Here is a 25,309-nt window from a genome sequence, read left to right as displayed (position 1 = left end):
AAAAATAAAAAAATTACTTGAACATTGATTTAAATTGTCAGGAAAGAAGAGGAAGAAATTTAAAAGGTAAAAAGGTATATTTGTTTAAAAATCCTAAAATCATTTTTAAGGTTGTATTTTTTCTCTAAAATTGTATTTCTAAAAGTAATAAGAAGCAAAGTACAAAATAAATGAATTTATTTAAACAAGTGAAGACCCATACATCCATCCATCCATTTTCTACCACTTATTCCAAGTGAAGACCAAGTCTTTAAAATATTTTCTTGGATTTTCAAATTCTATTTGAGTTTTGTCTCTTCTAGAATTAAAAATGTCGAGCAAAGCGAGACCAGCTTGCTGGTAAATAAATAAAATTTAAAAAATAGAGGCAGCTCACTGGTTAGTGCTGCTCTTTGAGCTATTTTTAGAACAGGCCAGCGGGCGACTGATCTGGTCCTTACGGGCTACCTGGTGACCGCGGGCACCGCGTTGGTGACCCCTGCAGGCCCTAGTATATACAATAATATAAACCAAGTCATTGTATTTCATTTAGTATTATTTCATATCTTCATTTAAATAAAAATATATTTTTATCTTTTTTAGATACAGTCAATAAATAATGTGAACATGTATCATAACATGGAAATCTAAGAGAACGTGTTGTGGATGATTGTGGACTGGGAATTGTTTTAATTTTATTGTTTTACACATTTTTATTAAAAAAAAAAAAAAAAAAAAAAAAAGTTTTTCCGACGTATTACATTTTAGACGATTTTTCTTAGTTATTATTTCTCCAGCTGTAGAAAAGAGCCGCTCACAGGGCACAGAGGAGGCGTCAGTGCGACACAGTTCGCGTATCGGTCACGTGACCAAAACAGCTCATGATCGGTCACGTGACTTTCTAAAAGCGGTACGCGCACCGACACAGGGTTTTGCTCTATGAGCTCGACGCATGCGCCGATGCATCGGTGTTGCCGGACCCATCACTACCATTTAGTGGTCAATTGTATGGAATATGTACTATACTGTGCAATCTACTAATAAAAGTTTCAATCAATCAAAAAAAAAGGTGACGACGCGCCGTCATGACCGTTAAAAAAAAGCGGGGGGGGGGGGGGGGGGGGACCGGTACCTTTTAGAGGCTGTATAGTACCGAATATGATTCATTAGTATCGCGGTGCTATACTAGTACCGGTATACTGTACAACCCTAGTTTGTAGAGACGCTTTAAAGAGGGCAGGAATTCCATCCGTCACTTTATTGAGCAAAACTGTTTGTCGGCCGTAACCACAACAAAAACATAGTAAAAAAAATGATATCTAGCAAAACTGGTCATTTACTGCCGTACAAACCAGGCTTAAACCAACTTTTTCGTCTGTAATATCGACAGCAGCCGTTCTATCTCTCTCTCACTTGCATCAACGCATGCACCCGTGGCACGTTGCCAGCGATGCATTTACGGCCACACAAAAAGTCGGATAACTCCAACACCACACGGTGTCAATTCCTGATGGTTACACTATGACTCCCCAAACAGCTTATTTTGTCATTTATTAAGAATGTTCATTTGTCGTATGAATATTAATCATGGAATGCTGTTACTAGATTACAGAAATGCTAATAAAACATATTAAGCGGAACTAAATGTGGTCTCTGGAAGGAGTACAACTTGTTTCCAAAGCTGGACCCCCACCTAGACATAAAACACTACAACACACAGCTCATGAAAAACAAGATTGTATTTGTTGTATTCATTTACAGGTAAAAGCCAGTAAATTAGAATATTTTGAAAAACTTGATTTATTTCAGTAATTGCATTCAAAAGGTGTAACTTGTACATTATATTTATTCATTGCACACAGACTGATGCATTCAAATGTTTATTTCATTTAATTTTGATGATTTGAAGTGGCAACAAATGAAAATCCAAAATTCCGTGTGTCACAAAATTAGAATATTACTTAAGGCTAATACAAAAAAGGGATTTTTAGAAATGTTGGCCAACTGAAAAGTATGAAAATGAAAAATATGAGCATGTACAATACTCAATACTTGGTTGGAGCTCCTTTCGCCTCAATTACTGCGTTAATGCGGCGTGGCATGGAGTCGATGAGTTTCTGGCACTGCTCAGGTGTTATGAGAGCCCAGGTTGCTGGTGGAAACTTTACACTAGACTTCAGGCAACGTGGATCCTGTGCCTCTCCTGTCTTCCTCCAGACTCTGGGACCTCGATTTCCAAAGGAAATGCAAAATTTGCATGGTTGGGTGATGGTTTGGGGTGCCATGTCATCTGCTGGTGTCGGTCCACTCTGTTTCCTGAGATCCAGGATCAACGCAGTCGTCTACCAGCAAGTTTTAGAGCACTTCATGCTTCCTGCTGCTGACCTGCTCTATGGAGATGGAGATTTCAAGTTCCAACAGGACTTGGCGCCTGCACACAGCGCAAAATCTACCCGTGCCTGGTTTACGGACCATGGTATTTCTGTTCTAAATTGGCCCGCCAACTCCCCTGACCTTAGCCCCATAGAAAATCTGTGGGGTATTGTGAAAAGGAAGATGCAGAATGCCAGACCCAAAAACGCAGAAGAGTTGAAGGCCACAATCAGAGCAACCTGGGCTCTCATAACACCTGAGCAGTGCCAGAAACTCATCGACTCCATGCCACGCCGCATTAACGCAGTAATTGAGGCAAAAGGAGCTCCAACCAAGTATTGAGTATTGTACATGCTCATATTTTTCATTTTCATACTTTTCAGTTGGCCAACATTTCTAAAAATCCCTTTTTTGTATTAGCCTTAAGTAATATTCTAATTTTGTGACACACGGAATTTTGGATTTTCATTTGTTGCCACTTCAAATCATCAAAATTAAATGAAATAAACATTTGAATGCATCAGTCTGTGTGCAATGAATAAATACAATGTACAAGTTACACCTTTTGAATGCAATTACTGAAATAAATCAAGTTTTTCAAAATATTCTAATTTACTGTAAGTGGGCCAAATCACTTATATTAGAAAAAAATGACTGCTGTCATTTGATGATTAAAATAAAACATTGAACTTGTTATTAAGTCAGTTTTGGGACAGGGGTGCTGCTGGTGTGGCCATAGTGCACACGTCTGATGTTGCTGACATGTGCTCCACTCAATGCTCAAGAGAGTTTGCTCACGCATGAACAATTAAAGCAGACCTGGGCAAATTACGGCCGCATGCTTTTAAGCTTTTCAATATGGCCCGCCGGACATTCCCAAATAATTGTTTTAGATTGTTAAGATGTAAACTGGAGCTGCCATTATGATGTGCAGTCATGTTTTCTAATGACCATAAGTCTTGAACTATACTAAGTCTTTCAATGGTTGGACTCTGCGCTTTTTCATGATATACTAGTTACTATGGTAATCTAATTAGTTACTATGGTCATCTAATTAGTTACTATGGTCATCTAAGCAGAGGTGGGTAGAGTAGCCAGAAATTGTACTCAAGTAAGAGTACTGTTACTTTAGAGATTTATTACTCAAGTAAAAGTAAGGAGTAGTCACCCAAATATTTACTTGAGTAAATGTAAAAAGTACGTTGTGAAAAAACTACTCAAGTACTGAGTAACTGATGAGTAACATATACACACACACATATATATATATATATATATATATATATATATATATATATATATATATATATTGATATATACAGTATATAATTTATATTTATTTATTTTGCCATTTTTGTTTACATGTTAAAGGTGTTTTAATGAATATACATGCATGTTTAACACATATAGATTCCTTTCTTTCATGAAAACAAGAATATAAGTTGGTGTATTACCTGATTCTGATGACTTGCATTGATTGTAATCAGACAGTAGTGATGATAACGTCCACGTTTTCAAATGGAGGAGAAAAAAAGTTCCTCCTTTCTGTCTAATACCACATGAAAGTGGTTGGTTTTTGGCTTCTTATTCGTCCAGCTTCCATATTCGTTTTTATACACTTTACAAGAAATACATTGGCGGCAAACTCCGTAGCTTGCTAGCTTGTTTGCGCTGGCTTTCGGAGACTCTTATTTTGAAAGCGCAGGCGCGATGGAGCGGCACTTTTATTGTGAAGACAGGAACTGTGCAGTCAGTCTTTAGGCTTTTGACGGGATGTACGGTTGAAATAAAAAAGGGTCTTTTTTCCTTCACACTTTTGATTGATTGATTGGAACTTTTATTAGTAGATTGCACAGTACAGTACATATTCCGTACAATTGACCACTAAATGGTAACACCCCAATAAGTTTTTACACTTGTTTAAGTCAGGTCATGTGACCACCTGGCTCTGTTTGATTGGTCCAACGTCACCGGTGACTGCATCTGATTGGTGGAACGGAGTGAACGTCACCAGTGACTGTATTTGTTGAAACACTATGAAGGTCTGTCTGACAGACCAAAACAAACAAAGCGTGCATTAACAGATCGATCAAAATTAGTAGCGAGTAGCGAGCTGAATGTAGATAAAAGTAGCGGAGTAAAAGTAGCGTTTCTTCTCTATAAATATACTCAAGTAAAAGTAAAAGTATGTTGCATTAAAACTACTCTTAGAAGTACAGTTTATCCCAAAAGTTACTCAAGTAGATGTAACGGAGTTAATGTAGCGCGTTACTACCCACCTCTGCATCTAAGTCACAGCAGCTCAGACGAGGTACCAAGCAGTGTGGGTGGGGAGTGTTTCCACAGAGTGTTTCAAGAGCCTGAAATGTGGGTGTCAGGGACAGACGCGGAAGGAGATTTTTACAACAAAGTTCTAAAGCTTAGTGATATATCAAATATATCGGATTGTAGGTGGGTTTATTTTTTTACCCTTCGCGTTTATATTTCACTGTTTGTTGCATTTTTGTTGCGTTTCGCTTGATTGTAAAATATGCGGATGGAGAGGGGGTCTGACGTTCATATGTTGTCAATATTCAGTGTTTTATCCTTCATAGTTAATATTGTAAATCACACATTCCTTATTTTCATGTACATTCTGGGTGTCTCATTCAGTAAAAAAAATTTAAAATTCCATTCCGTTTTTTAAGGCATTCTGTCATAACGTTTTAGCGTTCAATCAGACATTATTGTGAGCTTTTGTATTAGCGCTCCTAAAAATAGAACCCAAGCACACATACTGTACAGCAGATTTTCACAGCTTATAAGTGTGTGTGCGTGCGTGCGTGTGTATGTATACCGGCCCCCAGACACATTGCTTTCTCAAAATTTGGCCCCCCCGAGTCAAAATGATTGCCCAGGTCTGAATTGGAGGGAACATTGCACACAGCAAATCTATGCAAAACAAAATGAAATTCAACCAAAACTCTAAACAAAATAAACACATAATTTATTCTGCACAATTTTGCCACGAGTGGCCACAACAGATAACACAATGTTGGTCAGCACTGTTACATTATTTGAGGACAGTATGACTTCTTTGGGTAGAACTGTTTATTGTCGGCCGTGGCGATGTAACAATCAACGGTAATAATGATAACTGCAATAAAAGTCAAGGCAGTTAGTATTTTTATTTTAAAGTACCAGTTAAGTGGAAAAACGAATGAACTTTGTATGCTTATTTCTGTTTCATTGTATCTACAGTATTAAACCTAGCTGCACATTGTGCTGTGCTCAGTCATTCACCCTGTCATTTATTCATTCAAGAAAATTACTGGCAATTAATATAAGCTACCTAGCATAATAAAACAGCAAGTTTATGTACCCTTTCATTGTTGGCTATTTGGAGACTCTACAGAGAGAGTTGAATATATTTAAGATAACGCATTTAGTGCAGAATGACACCATTTGTTTTTATATCGTTTGGAGAGGATTCCCCAAGAGCAGCAGCACTTGAAATACACTACTCATTCAATTTTACCGGACACATTTGCACAAAGTTTTGGTATCGGAGCAGCATTGCCAATGCAAGCTTGAATTTGACTCTGTATCCGAAAGGAAAGAAAAGCAGTGGTATCGCACATCACTAGTGATTGATCTTTCCTCAGAGGAAAAGAAACGGAGGTGTTCTGGCATTTTTACGGTGCGTTCAAAGACCACTGAGCAGAGTAGGGCTAACTCTCGCCAGAAATAATAACATAGATTTTAATTTGTAATGCACTTTCCATTCAAATACATCTTAAAGTGATACAGTACAAACCAATATTTAGAACAATTAAGCCATTGAAACCGATAAAATATTATGACTGAAACCTTAGTGAAATATAACAAACATGCAAAATACTGGGTTTTCTAACAGTGTTTATTAAGGGTGTAACGGTACACAAAAATGTCGGTTCGGTACGCACCTCGGTTTAGAGGTCACGGTTCGGTTCATTTTCGGTACAGTAAGAAAACAACAAAATATACATTTTTGGGTTATTTATTTACCAAATTTGCAAAATCTTCCACCAAAAATGGGATTATGGGAACCTTGGATAGGTCAATAATTCATAATAACATTGATTTTGATTCAATATTATGTTTTGAGCAATGACAGTTTGAAAGAAAATAAACAGCTTTGTTTTATTAGTCAGCATTGCAACTTTTTCTAAATTACATTTAACCTTTAAGCTTTTTTATTTCACTTTTGTTATGTTTTTGTTTATTTTAATAGTATTTTTAGAATGTGTCGTGGGCCTTTAAAACATTAGCTGTGGGCCGCAAATGGCCTCCGGGGCACACTTTTGACACCCCTGCTATAGATAATAAAAATTGGATATGGATAAAAAGCAGAGCCTGGCGACGCATGCACGTTTATCATAACTCTCTCTCTCTCTCTGTCTCTGCCCCTCCCTCACCAATGCTGCTGCACGCACAATTTTTATTTTGTTTTCAACCCCTTCTTAACCCTGAACGTACATTGAAAATACACGCAACCCTAACTCAAAATGCCGGACATTTGAGGCATTTAAGAAACTCCGCCCTGACAGCTCCGCAAAAGAAGACATGTCCGGTGAAAAGAGGACGTATGGTCAGTCTATCCTAGCCCGTTAGCTGTTAACATGCCGTGTGTTGTGCCTCGGTGTGCATTGTTTACACAACGTGCGTTACGCTACTTAATATGTCCGTGTGGAAACTCGTTCGGTACACCTCCGAACCGACACCCCCATACCGAAACGGTTCAATACAAATACACGTACCGTTACACCCCTAGTGTTTATTCATTTTAGTCACTAAAAGAAGAAATAACTTGGTCAAAAGATTTGTGTGTGTGTGTGTGTGTGTGTGTGTGTGTGTGTGTGTGTGTGTGTGTGTGTGTGTGTGTGTGTGTGTGTGTGTGTGTGTGTGTGTGTGTGTGTGTGTGTGTGTGTGTGTATTTTTTGAGCACATTCAACAATACCACAACACTAATAATAGATCATTTTGGTCACAATAGCCGTGATAGGAAATGTTCATATCGTTACATCCCGAGCCGACTGTAACCACACCAAAAAACTGTGATCTAAAGGAACTGGTCATTTTCTGCTATACTAAAAGCAGCTCTGTCGTCTGTCATATTAACAGCAGCCGCTCGCTCTTGCTCTCACGCACTCCTTAGACTCAGCCACTGATGCCTTTATGGCCACACAAAAAGTCGGACATCTCCAACACCACACCAACTGTTAATGTCAGGTCTTTACACTATGATGCGGCCCACATGCAGCCATTTAATGTAATAAACAACGTGTTATGCATGCATGGCACTGTTTTGCTGGTTAGCTTTTAACAGTAATATAAACACACGTCTGTTTGGGCAGTGTCTGTTTACAGTACTTCTTTGTTGCACCATAGTACGTTATAAGCATTTAACTCACACTGCTGCAATGTTAGTCATTTATTAAGAATGTTGAGTTGTGGCTATTAATCAAGAAATGTTCTTACTAGATTACAGAAATGCTACTAAAAACCGTAATTATATATTTTACAGACATACAGTTACAGGATACACTTTATCCCATGCTTACATCTCATTGTGCAACATGTAAATGCTTTAAGGCATACTTGCCAACCCTCCCGAATTTTTCCGGGAGACTCCCGAAATTCAGCGCCTCTCCCGAAAACCTCCCGGGACAAATATTCTCCCGAAAATCTCCCGATTTTCAGCCGGAGCTGGAAGCCACGCCCCCTCCAGCTCCATGCGGACGTGAGTGAGGACAGCCTTTTTTCATGAGGGGAGGACAACAGGGTGACAAGAACTAAATCATCCAGACTAGAGATAAATTGCATTATTATGTTTATCTTACCTAAAAATAAATATATTTATTAATTAAAAAATAAAAAAACTTGCTGGTAGACGGCTGCGTTGACCCTGGATCTCAGGAAACAGAGTGGACCGACACCAGCAGATGACATGGCACCCCAAACCATCACCCAACCATGCAAATTTTGCATTTCCTTTGGAAATCGAGGTCCCAGAGTCTGGAGGAAGACAGGAGAGGCACATGATCCACGTTGCCTGAAGTCTAGTGTAAAGTTTCCACCATCAGTGATGGTTTGGGGTGCCATGTCATCTGCTGGTGTCGGTCCACTCTGTTTCCTGAGATCCAGGGTCAACGCAGCCGTCTACCAGCAAGTTTTAGAGCACTTCATGCTTCCTGCTGCTGACCTGCTCTATGGAGATGGAGATTTCAAGTTCCAACAGGACTTGGCGCCTGCACACAGCGCAAAATCTACCCGTGCCTGGTTTACGGACCATGGTATTTCTGTTCTAAATTGGCCCGCCAACTCCCCTGACCTTAGCCCCATAGAAAATCTGTGGGGTATTGTGAAAAGGAAGATGCAGAATGGCGGACCCAAAAACGCAGAAGAGTTGAAGGCCACTATCAGAGCAACCTGGGCTCTCATAACACCTGAGCAGTGCCAGAAACTCATCGACTCCATGCCACGCCGCATTAACGCAGTAATTGAGGCAAAAGGAGCTCCAACCAAGTATTGAGTATTGTACATGCTCATATTTTTCATTTTCATACTTTTCAGTTGGCCAACATTTCTAAAAATCCCTTTTTTGTATTAGCCTTAAGTAATATTCTAATTTTGTGACACACGGAATTTTGGATTTTCATTTGTTGCCACTTCAAATCATCAAAATTAAATGAAATAAACATTTGAATGCATCAGTCTGTGTGCAATGAATAAATATAATGTACAAGTTACACCTTTTGAATGCAATTACTGAAATAAATCAAGTTTTTCAAAATATTCTAATTTACTGGCTTTTACCTGTGTTTATATATATATGAAATACTTGACTTGGTGAACTCTAGCTGTCAATTTACTCCCCCCCCTCTTAACCACGCCCCGCCCCACCCCCGACCACGCCCCCACCCCCCACCTCCCGAAATCGGAGGTCTCAAGGTTGGCAAGTATGCTTTAAGGTGAACTAAATGTGGTCTTTGAAAGGAGTAAAAATAATTTCCTAAGCAGGACCCCTATACAGACATACAATACTAGTACAAAGGATATGAAAAAACTGATTTTATTTTCATTGTTTGTGGGCCAAATCACCTATATTATAAAATAATTGAATGGAAATGACTGTTATTTGATTATAATAATAAGACATTCAACTTGTTATGGTGTCAGGTTTGTGACACGTGTACGCTGGTGTGGCCACATTTTTCACGTCGGATGTTGCTCACATGCGGTCCACTAAATGCTCAGCGAGTTTTTTGCATTTGCTCAGACATATGAAAAATCAGCCCGTCTTTTTGATTTAAAAAAAACCCCTCAGTTTATGATATGTATTGACCGTTAGATTGCTTCATAAGACAGAGAAGATACAATTACATACAAACAGACATTAACAGGAATAGAGTACATTGCAATGGCTACATTGGGACATATGGAGACATTGCACAATGTACAGTGCTAAAAAAGTGCTGAAGTACTTGTGTTCATTGCACTTTGCATTGTTCAACAGCTTAATAGAAGCTGTAACAAAGTCTTCTTCCTGATGGGAGAATAATAGCTCCGTTTTGACTCATTTTCAGTGAATGGTAAATCCGTTCTGCTCTACAAACTGACTACTTAAAGAGGAACTGCCCTTATTTAGGAATTTTGTCTGTCATTCACAATCCTTTTTATGAGACAAGCACACGTTTTATTTTTTTAGGGACTCTTAACTCGTGAAACACCAGCAAAAGTCAGCTGACAATGGAGTCAATGAGAGAAGCTCTATTCCGCCTATAAAGTGCTGTAAAAACCTCCATCATCGTTGTATACACACACTGTAAGTACATATGTAGTAACAGGTACATTCATAGCATGTAATATTCACTTATTTTGCTTATTTTAAGCATATGGTGCCGTATTAATTTCACAGACCATCACAACGTTCGCCTTTCCCTTCAACAACACCACCACCACTAGTGTGCGTTATGCATTAGCATCATGTAGCAGTATTGCTAAGGGCTGAACACGATAAACTACGAACATAATAAAATAATCACTTACTGTACAATGTCTACTCTCACTGGGAAGCCGACTGATGGGATGTTCATATATTCACGTTTACATGAAGAATTAATCATCCTCCTGAATGGAAAAAAAAAACAAAGTGCCGCAAACAAGCGTGTTTTTGACTCTTTCTTAACATCTTTGGGTGTAAGTTGGATGTCAAAGTTAACCAACTTCTCTGTTTATGGCCACATGCTTCCTTCTAGAATGAACTTTTACCAGCTCAAAGGCGAGAAAGCAGCTCCCCAGCTCAGTATGTCAATATAAGTACCAATGATTGTCACACACACACACTAGGTGTGGTGAGATTATCCTCTGCATTTCACCCATCACCCTCACCCCCTGGGAGGTGAGGGGAGCAGTGAGCAGCAGCGGTGGTTACTGTACCTCTCTAGTTACCTACCGCCGCTCAAAGTAGTTTCTCGGCGTTAGCGCTGCTAATACTTGCTTAATATTCCGCTCACAAAATGCAAATAGAGTATTGCAAGTGCTTTTTGGCTGTTTTTCCAAAAGGCGGAATAGTGTTCTTCCATTAGCTGCATTGTTAGCCACCTCATACTTGCCGTCTATTACAAATTAGAATGCAAAAAAAAAACAACCACAGGGATTGTGGATGATGGGGAAATTTCCCTAAAAAGTGCAGTTTCCCTTTAAGTCTTAAGTTTATCCAAGTTTACTAACTAGTTTACTTTCTATTGATGACATACAGTGACGTGCAGTCACTGGAGGCAGGTGAGGCCGGGCCTCACCTGCCATCATGGAAAGAAAGAAAAAATGTAAAAAGAAAAAAAAATAATTAAATTGTTATATGTATCCAGTGATTATACTATAAAGTTATTTTCCATTTAACTTCACCAGTTTTAGATTATACTTATTCAAAATCACTGAATTTTCACATTTGCCGTTCAAATACTGAGAAGAGACGGTGCGGTGAACAGCAGCCAGTTGAGGCACGTCACTCAGTGCCTCAACATGGATTGCGCAATGACTCGGCTAACTGCTGGCCTGCTGTGCAGTGAGACTGTATTGCTATATGAACTATATTATACATTTCCATAGTTTAGTTAGCTGAGGTATATAATGTAAAGTGTATTTTGTCAACAACTGTATGTGTGTAAAGTATTTCTTGTGCTGAGCGATCATAAAACGGCTGCAAAAGACGCACTGGCTGAGGCTCGCCTCCTGCACCCCCGCCGTAGAATTGTTATATCAACTAAAGCCCACACTTAAACTTTCCACGTGCAAGATTGAATCTATTTAAAAAAATTATTTCATAAGAAGCCAAAAAGTGCAAAAACAATAATGTTGGTGTTGGAGGAGTTGTGAATGACTGCAGGGACACAACATTAGATACACCTGCAGACTGCAGGTGTACCTAATTCACAACTCCTCCAACACGAACATTATTGTTTTTGCACTTTTTGGCTTCTTATTAAATAACTTTTGTAACCTATTTTCATGGGCTTTCCTCTTTGTGATGTTAAGTTCCTGTTATGCGCTGTTATACAGTATATGCTTGGGGTCTTATTTTGAAGGCGCTAAGAGTGGAAGTGATGTCACGTTGCGGAGGTTTTTGAAAGAATGTAAATAAAGTGGTCCTCGTGTAAACTGGAGCCTCCGTGTTTGTTATTTTGTAGTTTCATACAGTATAGGCGACATTTATAAACCCTCGGTTACACTTTTTTAAATAGATTCAATCTTGCACGTGGAAAGTTTAAGTGAGGGCTTTAGTTGCGGCGCCTGGACTTAATTTCTAAGTAAAGGTAAGACCATAATAATGTTTTTTTTATTAAATGTGCTTTTTTGTGTGCTACAGTTTGTATGTGTAAAGTTAAAGTTAAGTTAAAGTACCAATGATTGTCACACACACACTAGGTGTAATGAAATTTGTCCTCTGCATTTGACCCATCCCCTTGATCACCCCCTGGGAGGTGAGGGGAGCAGTGGGCAGCAACGGCGCCGCGCCTGGGAATCATTTTTGGTGATTTAACCCCCAATTCCAAGCCTTGATGCTGAGTGCCAAGCAGGGAAGAATGCTGGTATGAGCTTTTAAACATAACCCGTTAACTGCTGCCAATCAAATGGTGAATAAGATACTCTTTAGGGTTCATATGTTTGTAAATCTGACTGTGATGAAGTCAGTGCCTCACCAGTCATCAACCTCACCGCACGTCATTGATGACATATAATAAAACAAATTATTGTTTCTGTACAGTAGATCACCGCTTTATGGGTTACACTTGTATAGTGTTTTTCTACCTTCAAGGTACTCAAAGCGCTTTGACACTATTTCCACATTCGATGGCGACCACGACTCATCAGGAGCAAGGGTATTCAAGGACACAACAGGCGTGACTAGGATGGTGGAAGCTGGGGATCGAACCAGAAATCCCTCAACTTGCTGGCACAGCCGCTCTACCGACCGAGCCACGCCTTCCCTTTTCACGAGGGTTAAAATCCAAATAATGGATACGTCCAGGAAAAGCGTTGAAATAACTATTTGCATACCTGCCAACTACTCCGGTTTTCCCGTAATTAGTACGGTTTTCATCAACCTATTCCGGGTTACGGTTGCAGTGATAAAAAATACGTTTTTTCATTAATTAAAAAAAATATATATTTTTTAAGTTTTATTCACGAAATCGCGTAACAACAATGACAATCGACACTGCTTCCCGTAACTTCCTATCGAGCCATTCCGATAGACATAATCGCCGGTAAGTACAGTTCGTAGCATAAAAAAACTCACAAAACATAACATTTTAAGTAAATCTTTTATTACATAAACAATAAATCAAATCAAAAATAATTTCTGTGTACAGTATATCTTTTTATTTGTGATAACGATAACATGTTCAAAACAAGTAACATATAACTATCATACTATTCTATTACTTCTTAATTCTATGATGCTATTGAATTACATTTTAATGAAGTAAACTTATCATAAAGTTACCATATCATTTTTGCAGTATGATCAATCTGATAGAATAAATTTGGATTTTAGCCACAAAAAGGTAATGACACCAATGTTATCTATTGGAATTGTTTAGTACTGTTATACTGTTAAAAGTGTTTATACTATTTATGCTTTCAAGTCCAAGTTGAAGAAATCTTGTTAAATGTTGACAGCATAACTACCAAAATACAGAAGTATGTCCTTAATATTTTTGCAGTGCTATTTCTGTTGAAAAGTTCAAATGATTACATTAGAGATGTGATGTGCCACTTTTCAAGTGTCTGATGGCTTAAATTAATTTTCATTAATTTTTCATATTTTGAATTCTTTTGAAAGGCTTACAAAAAAACTACATTTGAATTGTAATTCCATGCTATTGACAGGACTATTAATTTTAATGAAGTTAGCTTACCATGTTTACAGTATGATAATTGTGATAGAAATGTGAATTTTAGGCACAGAATATTTTTTACAATTGAACAAGGCAGTAGATTATACAAGCTTGGACAGAAAGTTAATAATGACACCAATTTTTTTTTAATGGAATTGTTTAGTACTGTTTTACCATTTGTTTACTGTAAAAAGTGTTTATACTGTTTATACTTTCAATGAACAAATTGAAGTCTTGTGAAAGGTTGACAGGATAACTGGCATTAACTGTCAAAATAATTTCAAACTATTGAAGTTAGTTTACAGAATAAACATGTCAATCAACCCATATGATTTTTGCTGTAATATTTTTGTTTTGAAAAGTCACTGTGACTGATAGAAAAGTGATGGTTTTAGCAACATTTTAACCTGTCTGAATGCTAATAATCGTCGTTGTCCTGGACCTACCGGGGCCTGTGGCCCCTGGACTCTGGCTACTAGGTTTTTCTGATTTCAAAAGTTGGCAGGTATGTATTTGTGTTATAGTCTGCCTGTCACTGTTACTAAAGGAATGTAAAATGCTGTTTTGCCCGTTAAGACACAGTTTCCGGCAGCAAGTTGTCAGTATTGTACTTACAAAACATGCAGTTACTGGAACATCAAGTCTTGTCAAAGCATTCTCCTGATAGAAAATGTTGAGGAAGTTGACTTGGGAGACATCACCTTCTGCAGGATTTATAGCTGCACTATAATTCCACCCCTTCATAACGCCATTAAAGAGCTTTTACTCAGAAGAAGGTTAGCAACATTTCCACGGATGCCTAGGAGTTACTCGCTTTCCAATGTGTTGTAAGCATTATATCCCGCCCTCTTACGGCTTTCACGACATAATGACGTAACAACTCGCGCATCAGCTTTGTGTTTTGTCAAATAGCTAAATAGTAGGGGTGTAACGGTACGTGTATTTGTATTGAACCGTTTCGGTACGGGGGTTCCGGTTCGCTTCGGAGGTGTACCGAACGAGTTTCCACACGGACATATTAAGTAGCGTAACGCACGTTGTGTAAACAATGCACACCGAGGCACAACACACGGCATGCTAGCAGCTAACGGGCTAGGATAGACTGACCATACATCCTCTTTTCACCGGACATGTCCTCTTTTGCGGAGCTGTCCGGGCGGAGTTTCTTAAATGCCTCAAATGTCCAGCATTTTGAGTTAGGGTCGCGTGTATTTTCAATGTGCATTCAGGGTTAAGAAGGGGTTAAAAACAAAACAAATTGTGCGCGCAGCAGCATTGGTGAGGGAGGGGCAGAGACAGAGAGAGAGAGAGAGTTATGATAAACGCGCATGCGTCGCCAGGCTCTGCTTTTTATCCATAGATTTATCACATTTAATTTTTTATTATCTATAGCAGGGGTGTCAAAAGTGTGCCCCGGAGGCCATTTGCGGCCCACAGCTAATGTTTTAAAGGCCCACGGCACATTCTAAAAATACTATTAAAATAAACAAAAACATAACAAAGGTGAAATAAAAAAGCTTAAAGGTTAAATGTAATTTAGAAAAAGTTGCAATGTTGACTAATAAAACAAAGCTTTTTTTCTTTCTTTCAAACTGTCATTGCTCAAAACATAATATTGAATCAAAATCAATGTTATTATGAATTATTGACCTATCCAAGGTTCCCATTACTTCACATCAAATATTCCACTAAGAAAAATATTTTTGGTGGAAGATTTTGCAAATTTGGTAAATAAATAACCCAAAAATGTATATTTAGTTGTTTTCTTACTGTACCGAAAATGAACCGAACCGTGACCTCTAAACCGAGGTACGTACCGAACTAAAATTGTTGTGTACCGTTGCACCCCTACTAAATAGCTATCCTTGACTATATATTTTATTGTAACAACATAACTGCAAATTGTTAGTTGCTTCTCTTGGACTGCTTTAGTGTACAGTACAGGCCAAAAGTTTGGACACACCTTCTCATTCAATGTGTTTTCTTTATTTTCATGACTATTTACATTGTAGATTGTCACATCAAAACTATGGAACATGTGGAGTTATATACTTAACAAAAAAAGGTGAAATAACTGAAAACATGTTTTATATTCTAGTTTCTTCAAAATAGCCACCCTTTGCTCTGATTACTGCTTTGCACACTCCAAGAACATACAGTACAGTTTGGACACACCTCCTCATTCAATGCCTTTTCTTTATTTTCATGACTATTTACATTGTAGATTGTCACATTGTCTTCTCCGCCTTCAATTGTCTCCATATTTTAAAGGCATCCCCGATACAAATCCTGGTTTTGTTCCTGGCTTTGTCATGAATAAGTTGAGAATGGTAACTTTTAGATGTACTAAGGTCTGACATGTTTAGTAACTTTACCAGTGGCAGTAGCCAGACCAAGATGGCAACCTGGATGTGACACATTCACAGACTTTCTAATTGGTCAAACGGCGGAGGGCGGGGTATCGAAATGAAAACATTAACAATATTTCGGGGCTGTAAATCTAATTTGAAATGAGCATATGAGCATATACTGTTATCAGTTACAGAGGTATTGGAAAAAAACATGATGTATTCATGCCTTTTGACATATTTAATGATGACTTGACATGACATTATTACATATGGCTCCTTTAAAGGTAGGAGTGAAATGTGTCATCAATATAATCAATAATTTTACCAGTGGGATGATCAAATTAATGAATTACACAACAGTACTAATGACAAGGAACGATACTCTTGTTACGTCGTTTCCTGTAGGACTTTCCTAACTTTTTCTTTCTCCTCTCTTCGTCTCCCCGGCAGACGTCCCACTCGTGTTTAGTGTTCCAGTCGGTGCTGTGGCCCGAGTACTCCTTCTGGAACTTATGTGAAGCCATCCTGCAGTATCAAGTCAACCACCAGTCCATCCAGGTGAGGCTTTACTCCACGCTGGTTTTCTTGCGTTCATGGTGGAGACCACCAGAGCATTCGCTTGGTGTGCCTATTATTCACAATCCTTACGTAAAACAGGAACACATGTTTATCTTTTTGTTAATGCATTCTAAATCGTAAATAAGGATTAGCATAAGTCAGCTATCAATGGACTCTATTCCACCTGCACTGAGGCGTATTCGTTTCACAGACTCATCACAATGTTCGCTTTTTCCTTCAACAACAACACTTTTTGGGACAAATGATGATCCAGAACCTTATATTTTTGAGTAGGGTTGGGTACTGTTCACATTTGAATCGATATCAGTACTCAACGGTACCAATTTTCTGTACTTGTGAGGTCATGTGGTTAAAAAATTGTATTTGTGTGAAACCTTAAATTAAACATGTTAATTTCTGAAATATCAATGTATCAAAACTATTTGTATAGTAACATGTTTGCAATTGTTTTGCGAATGTCTTCAACATAACATCACTTAACGACAACAGTTTTCTTAGTATTGCACAAAATAAAACCTGGCTCTATGTACTCCTTCCTTTTTCCATCTGAGAAATATGTGCTGGGTGTCCATGGAGGCAATTAAGTTAAAAACAAATGAGCAAAAAAGGATGGCGTAAAAATAAAGACCAATTGAATATGTTTCAAAAATATTAAACTCCTAAAGAAAGTGAACATTAACATTACAAAGTACAGTACGAGGAACGGAGATGATTTTGCAAGTTAACCTATTGCAAGTTCAAATGTTTCCTCAAGTGCGAGCAAGTCTAATTGCTAATTAGAACAGACGTGACGTCACGCGCTACCCAGCCACTGAAACACAGCACCGCTGGATCTTGTAGTAAATACATAGTATTTACTACAATAAATGTATTTTGTTTTTTTTACAATAATTTACCTTTTATTGTGTATTCAATACATGCATAATATAGCTAAACATATGTATGTCAAGTAAGTATGTCATGTTCAAAAGACATAAATACCACAACTTTTAATGACCTCTCGTTCAAAGAAACTGTATACTACTGATAAAACGCAGTGACGTGCAGTCACTAGAGGCAGGTGTAAAAAGAAAAAAAAAAATTGAATTGTTATATGTATCCAGTGATTATACTATAAAGTTATTTTCCATTTAACTTCACCAGTTTTAGATTATTTTTATTCAAAATCGCTGAATTTTCACATTTGCCGTTCAAATACTGAGAAGAGACGGTGCGGTGAACAGCAGCCAGTTGAGGCACGTCACTCAGTGCCTCAACATGGATTCCGGACTCGGCTAACTGCTGGCCTGCTGTGCAGTGAGACCGTATTGCTATATGAATTATATTATACATTTCCATAGTTTAGTTAGCTGAGGTATATAATGTACAGTGTATTTTGTCAACAACTGTATGTGTGTAACGTATTTCTTGTGCTGAGCAATCATAAAACGGCTGCAAAAGACACACTGGCTGAGGCTCCAGTAGCCCCGCCTCCTGCACCCCCGCCGTAGAATTGTTGTTGAATCAACTAAAGCCCACACTTAAACTTTCCACGTGCAAGATTGAATCTATTTAAAAAAATTATTTCATAAGAAGCCAAAAAGTGCAAAAACAATAATGTTGATGTTGGAGGAGTTGTGAATGACTGCAGGGCCACGACATTAGGTACACCTGCAGACTGCAGGTGTATCTAATTCACAACTCCTCCAACACGAAAATTATTGTTTTTGCACTTTTTGGCTTCTTATTAAATAACTTTTGTAACCTATTTTCATGGGCTTTCCTCTTTGTGATGTTAAGTTCCTGTTATGCGCTGTTATACAGTATATGCCTTGAACTCTTATTTTGAAGGCGCTAAGAGCGGAAGTGATGTCACGTTGCGGAGGTTTTTGAAAGAAGGTAAATAAAGTGGTCCTCGTGTAAACTGGAGCCTCCGTGTTTGTTATTTTGTAGTTTCATACAGTATAGGCGACATTTATAAACCCTCGGTTACACTTTTTTAAATAGATTCAATCTTGCACGTGGAAAGTTTAAGTGAGGGCTTTAGTTGCGGCGCATGGACTTCATTTCTAAGTAAACGTTTTTTTTATTAAATGTGCTTTTTTGTGTGCTACAGTTTGTATGTGTAAAGTTAAAGTTAAGTTAAAGTACCAATGATTGTCACACACACACTAGGTGTGGTGAAATGTGTCCTCTGCATTTGACCCATCCCCTTGATCACCCCCTGGGAGGTGAGGGGAGCAGTGGGCAGCAGCGGCGCCGCGCCTGGGAATCATTTTTGGTGATTTAACCCCCAATTCCAAGCCTTGATGCTGAGTGCCAAGCAGGGAAGAATGCTGGTATGAGCTTTTAAACATAACCCGTTAACTGCTGCCAATCAAATGGTGAATAAGATACTCTTTAGGGTTCATATGTTTGTAAATCTGACTGTGATGAAGTCAGTGCCTCACCAGCCATCAACCTCACCGCACGTCACTGATAAAACGTATGTCTATAATTGCTAACTCGAACAGACGTGACGTCACGCGCTACCCAGGCACTGAAACATGGCACCGTTGGATCTTACGGTCGGTGCCAAAAAACTACCGGATTAGGTGCCCATGCCTATTTTTGAATCTGAATATAAGGAGGATGAGCTCCACATTTTACAAGCTGTGTGCTGAACAAATCCAGCTATAGCTAAACACTAAGCATCGTGTAGCAGTATTGCTGAGTGCTACACAAGATATACAAACTACAAACATAACAAAGCAATCACTTAGTGCACAATGTCTGCTCTCACTGGATTGCCGACTGATGGGGTTTTCATATCTTCCTGTTTAGATGAAAAATTAACCATAATCCTCACAATTAAAAAAAAAAAATTGTCACAAATGATTTTCTTTCCGTCTGTCTATCTGTGTTGGCCCTGCGATGAGGTGGCGACTTGTCCAGGGTGTACACCGCCTTCCGCCCGATTGTAGCTGAGATAGGCTCCAGCGCCCCCCGCTACCCCAAAGGGAATAAGCGGTAGAAAATGGATGGATGGATGGATGATTTTCTTTCCGTGTCTTTCTGGCCATCCCCGGGTCTAAGTTGGCTGTGAAAGTTGACCAACTTCTCGGTTTATGACCACAACCTTCTACTATCCAGGTGTGAGGCATTGTTTATAACCAGAGGTGGGTAGAGTAGCCAGAAATTTGACTCAAGTAAGAGTACTGTTACTTTAGAGATGTATTACTCAAGTAAAAGTAAGGAGTAGTCACCCAAATATTTGCTTGAGTAAAAGTAAAAAGTATATTGTGAAAAAACTACTCAAGTACTGAGTAACTGATGAGTAAACTGTTCGTTTAATGATGACGGCAACAAATAATGCACAAAATCAAAAAAATAGCAATGAGCAAATTCAGAGCCAGGAATATCTCTTAAGCAACTAAAACAATGATATATATTAAATAATAATACATTAACATTAAAAAAATGAAGGCATATTGAGCCGCAATAACTTAACAGCACCATAGGCTCAGTAGGCAGAGATTACAAAGGAAAATAACAAGTTAGCCTTTATGCAAACCATAAACTGATAGGTGTGGGCTGCACCTGAGAACACACCGATTGGTGTTTCTATGCATGCGTGTGTGCGCGACTGTGCGTGTGTGTGTGTGTGTGTGTGTGTCTATGAGGCTGCAGTGCGTTAATAAATGTCCCTACACGATGTACATTTGACAGTGATTCATAGCAGGGAAGCGAACATCAGCCTACGGTGACAGCCAAAATATCTACTAACGTTACTTACTGCTTCCTCAAATTTGACGTTGAGTTCATGTAAGCTTAAGCTTGTTGTTTGCCGCTGAAACTTTATGTTCCTTAAATCACGTGACCGCCTGGCTCTGTTTGATTGGTGAAACGGAGTCAAACGTCACCAGTGAGTGTGTTTGATTGGTGAAACGGAGTCAAACGTCACCAGTGAGTGTGTTTGATTGGTGAAACGGAGTCAAACGTCACCAGTGAGTGTGTTTGATTGGTGAAACGGAGTCAAACGTCACCAGTGAGTGTGTTTGATTGGTGAAACGGAGTCAAACGTCACCAGTGAGTGTGTTTGATTGGTGAAACGGAGTCAAACGTCACCAGTGAGTGTGTTTGATTGGTGAAACGGAGTCAAACGTCACCAGTGAGTGTATTTGATTGGTGAAACGGAGTCAAACGTCACCAGTGAGTGTGTTTGATTGGTGAAACGGAGTCAAACGTCACCAGTGAGTGTGTTTGATTGGTGAAACGGAGTCAAACGTCACCAGTGAGTGTGTTTGATTGGTGAAACGGAGTCAAACGTCACCAGTGAGTGTGTTTGATTGGTGAAACGGAGTCAAACGTCACCAGTGAGTGTGTTTGATTGGTGAAACGGAGTCAAACGTCACCAGTGAGTGTGTTTGATTGGTGAAACGGAGTCAAACGTCACCAGTGAGTGTGTTTGATTGGTGAAACGGAGTCAAACGTCACCAGTGAGTGTATTTGATTGGTGAAACGGAGTCAAACGTCACCAGTGAGTGTATTTGATTGGTGAAACGGAGTCAAACGTCACCAGTGAGTGTATTTGATTGGTGAAACGGAGTCAAACGTCACCAGTGAGTGTATTTGATTGGTGAAACGGAGTCAAACGTCACCAGTGAGTGTGTTTGATTGGTGAAACGGAGTCAAACGTCACCAGTGAGTGTATTTGATTGGTGAAACGGAGTCAAACGTCACCAGTGAGTGTGTTTGATTGGTGAAACGGAGTCAAACGTCACCAGTGAGTGTGTTTGATTGGTGAAACGGAGTCAAACGTCACCAGTGAGTGTATTTGATTGGTGAAACGGAGTCAAACGTCACCAGTGAGTGTGTTTGATTGGTGAAACGGAGTCAAACGTCACCAGTGAGTGTGTTTGATTGGTGAAACGGAGTCAAACGTCACCAGTGAGTGTGTTTGATTGGTGAAACGGAGTCAAACGTCACCAGTGAGTGTGTTTGATTGGTGAAACGGAGTCAAACGTCACCAGTGAGTGTGTTTGATTGGTGAAACGGAGTCAAACGTCACCAGTGAGTGTGTTTGATTGGTGAAACGGAGTCAAACGTCACCAGTGAGTGTGTTTGATTGGTGAAACGGAGTCAAACGTCACCAGTGAGTGTGTTTGATTAGTGAAACGGAGTCAAACGTCACCAGTGAGTGTATTTGATTGGTGAAACGGAGTCAAACGTCACCAGTGAGTGTGTTTGATTGGTGAAACGGAGTCAAACGTCACCAGTGAGTGTATTTGATTGGTGAAACGGAGTCAAACGTCACCAGTGAGTGTGTTTGATTGGTGAAACGGAGTCAAACGTCACCAGTGAGTGTGTTTGATTGGTGAAACGGAGTCAAACGTCACCAGTGAGTGTATTTGATTGGTGAAACGGAGTGAAACGTCACCAGTGAGTGTGTTTGATTGGTGAAACGGAGTCAAACGTCACCAGTGAGTGTGTTTGATTGGTGAAACGGAGTCAAACGTCACCAGTGAGTGTATTTGATTGGTGAAACGCAGGCATGCGATAGATCCTACTTTGAAGGTCTGTCTGACAAAGCAAAACAAACAAAGCGTGCATTAACAGATGGATAAAAATCAGTAGCGAGTAGCGAGCTGAATGTAGATAAATGGAGTGGAGTAAAAGTAGCGTTTCTTCTCTATAAATATACTCAAGTAAAAGTATGTTGCATTAAAACTACTCTTAGAAGTACAATTTATCCCAAAAGTTACTCAAGTAGATGTAACGGAGTAAATGTAGCGCGTTACTACTGTTGCGTTTTGGACCAGTTGTTCCTCCCAGGGAATTCAAGTCACAATTCGCTCCCAAGTTCTTTCCGACACTTAAAGCTGAGTTGAAAAACCACCAGAGACAGAATAGGTATTTTGTTGTATATTCTCAAAGCTTTGCCAATATACATTGATTGAGACCAGTCTAACCATAGAACATTCTATTGCGCCTCCCAAAATGGTCTGTCTTCCCGATCCCACCACCCTCTCTCTCGTCCCATCTCTGTAGACAAAACAAAATGCTAGTCTAAACACATTCCAAAGAACTCAAGGTTATCACACATAGTATACTTGCTGACAGAGCATCAGGAGAATAAATGGAAAACACGAGCTGTTTTCAAATATGACTAAGAAATTAAAGAAGTACAACTTAAATTCGGATATATGTAAATATCTGCCTCCGACACTACCCACCTCTGTTTATAACCTAGAATTAACTTTCACTATCTTAGCGGTGAAACAGCAGCAGCAGCAGCTCACCGCCTCAATATGTCAATATAGCAGCATAAGCTAGTTAGCGCTCTGTGTGTAACTAAAAATAAATGTACTGTGTTAGCACTTATAATAACAATATTGTTAGATCACGAGATGTAAACGGAGTATTGTTGGTTTTTGAATGTTTTTTTAGAGGGCTTTATGTGTGGAATAGTGCACTCCATTAGCTGCATTGTCATAGTTTAGAATGCATAAAAAAAAGAAAGAAAAAGGTGTTGTCTTTAGGGATGTCCCGATTCGATATTTGGATCTGATCGGCTGCCGATATTTGCCTAAAATTGCGTATTGGCAAGGCATGGGAAAATGCCGATCCAGATCCAGTTTAAAAAAAACTCCGGTCCGTGTTTTCCAACGCACCGATTTAAATAATACATTCCACTTTTCTGCTGCTCCGCAATTTCCGTTCCGCATTTTCCAGCACACCTTCAACACATCCACAGGCACGCAGTTGCTTTTAGCTTCTGGCATTACACTACAGGCTCTTCTCACTCTTTCCTGTGTCTCCCTCTCACAGACAGCAAGCGCATTTTCTTACACACGTCACATACTGTCACGACACACGTCACATACTGTCACGTCATACGTCACATACGTATACGTCCTCCCCGAGCAGAGAGGTAGCAGCATGGCTAACGTTAGCTGTGATGCTAGCGCAGCCGTGTGACCAACGTTCTCTCTAAGGTGCGCGCTTGTGCAATTGCGCACTGTTTAAACGTCCTCTGCGCATAGCAATTATATGCCACGCACAAAATCAAATAAAAAAATAAGCGCATAACAATTTTCAACACACGGACGCGACAGAAAACAGTTTTCGTCATCATTGTTCAAATATTGTGACGTCTGTCGAGACGCTTATCTCCATTCGGTGCCACACGTCCACACCATCAAAATGCTGAGGCAAAAATTTCCACATCTACACCGTATGAAAAAAATGAGTGATCTTTTTAGTTGTGATTTCCTTCTCTGCATGAAAGTTTAAAAGTAGCATATATTAATGCAGTATGAAGAAGAATGTTTTAATGTAGACATGCAAGCCTTGAAAGAAAATGTTGAAAATCAAGACTACATTTCCTGCAAATGGGTGCATTTCTACCCTATATTTTAACTTTAGATTTATTCTCATATCAAACTCTTTTGGCTGTCTTTTTGACACTTACATCCGGCGCCCCCCTCCACCCCCTGGATTATAAATAATGTAAATAATTCAATGTGATTATCTTGTGTGATGACTATTATGATGATAGTATATATCTGATAGTATATATCTGTATCATGAATCAATTTAAGTGGACCCCGACTTAAACAAGTTGAAAAACTTATTGGGGTGTTACCATTTAGTGGTCAAATTTACGGAATATGTACTTCACTGTGCAACCTACTAATAAAAGTCTCAATCAATCAATCAAAACACATAGAATCATCATACTGCTGTGATTATATGCATCAAGTGTTCATTCAAGGCTAAGGCAAAATATCGAGATATATATTGTGTATCGCAATATGGCCTTAAAATATCGCAATATTAAAAAAAGGCCACATCGCCCAGCCCTAGTTCAATGATGCCATTTCTGTTTGTCATGTACCGTATTTTCCGCACCATAAGGCGCCCTGGGTTATAAGCCGCGCCTTCAATGAACGGCATATTTCAAAACTTTGTCCACCTATAAGCCGCCCCGTGTTGTAAGCCGCATCTAACTGCGCTAAAGGAATGTCAAAAAAACAGTCAAATAGGTCAGTCAAACTTTAATAATATATTAAAACCAGCGTGATGTGGGCGCGCATGGAATCGTATATCAACATGGACGGAGCTGCTGAAAAAAGCCACCCGGCCTCTTCGCGTAAACTTAAACTTACCTTAACCACTCGCTCATCTTTTCTTCATCCATCCCTTCGAGTTAGCTTTTATGATGACGCCGGCTGGAAAGGTCTCTTTTGGCAAGGTCTTCCTTTTGAATATCACCATGGGTGGAAGTTTCTGGCCATTAGCATGGCAAGCTAGAACCACAGTGAAGGATGACTTCTCATTCCCTGTGGTGCGAATATTCACCGTACGTGCTCCCGTTGTATCCACAGTGCGGTTCACAGGAATATCAGTTGCTGTGAAATAGTAATCCGTGTGCGGATGGAGAGATTGCGTCTTTTCATGAACCGGATCCCTGTCGCTTAGTAGGAGCCATTTTGTGGTCTTTACAGATGTAAACACACAAAGGAAATGAAACGTACGGTAATATCCGCGCGCTTTTTCTTCTTCTACGCGGGCGGGTGGTTGCTTACAGTACAAGAAGAAGCGCTTCCTGTTCTATGGGGGCGGGTGCTTACCTTGGCGGTT

At 39.3% G+C, this 25,309-nt stretch overlaps 1 protein-coding gene across 2 annotated transcripts in view; it reads left to right on the top strand.

Annotated features, from left to right (window-relative positions):
- The window catches only part of dhdds (dehydrodolichyl diphosphate synthase), a 48,987-nt gene that overhangs the window by 22,535 nt on the left and 1,143 nt on the right, over positions 1-25,309 (top strand). For both annotated transcript variants that reach the window (XM_061946351.2, XM_061946342.2), the window contains exon 8: positions 16,577-16,684. In XM_061946351.2, the coding sequence (XP_061802335.2) occupies positions 16,577-16,684 (108 nt within the window). The remainder of the gene's footprint in view (positions 1-16,576; positions 16,685-25,309) is intronic.

The sequence above is a fragment of the Nerophis lumbriciformis genome, linkage group LG04 (genome assembly GCF_033978685.3).
Source record: "Nerophis lumbriciformis linkage group LG04, RoL_Nlum_v2.1, whole genome shotgun sequence".
Taxonomy (NCBI): Eukaryota; Metazoa; Chordata; class Actinopteri; order Syngnathiformes; family Syngnathidae; genus Nerophis; species Nerophis lumbriciformis.
The sequence above is the reverse complement of the archived record's forward strand: the minus strand, read 5'-3'. Positions and strand labels throughout refer to the sequence as shown.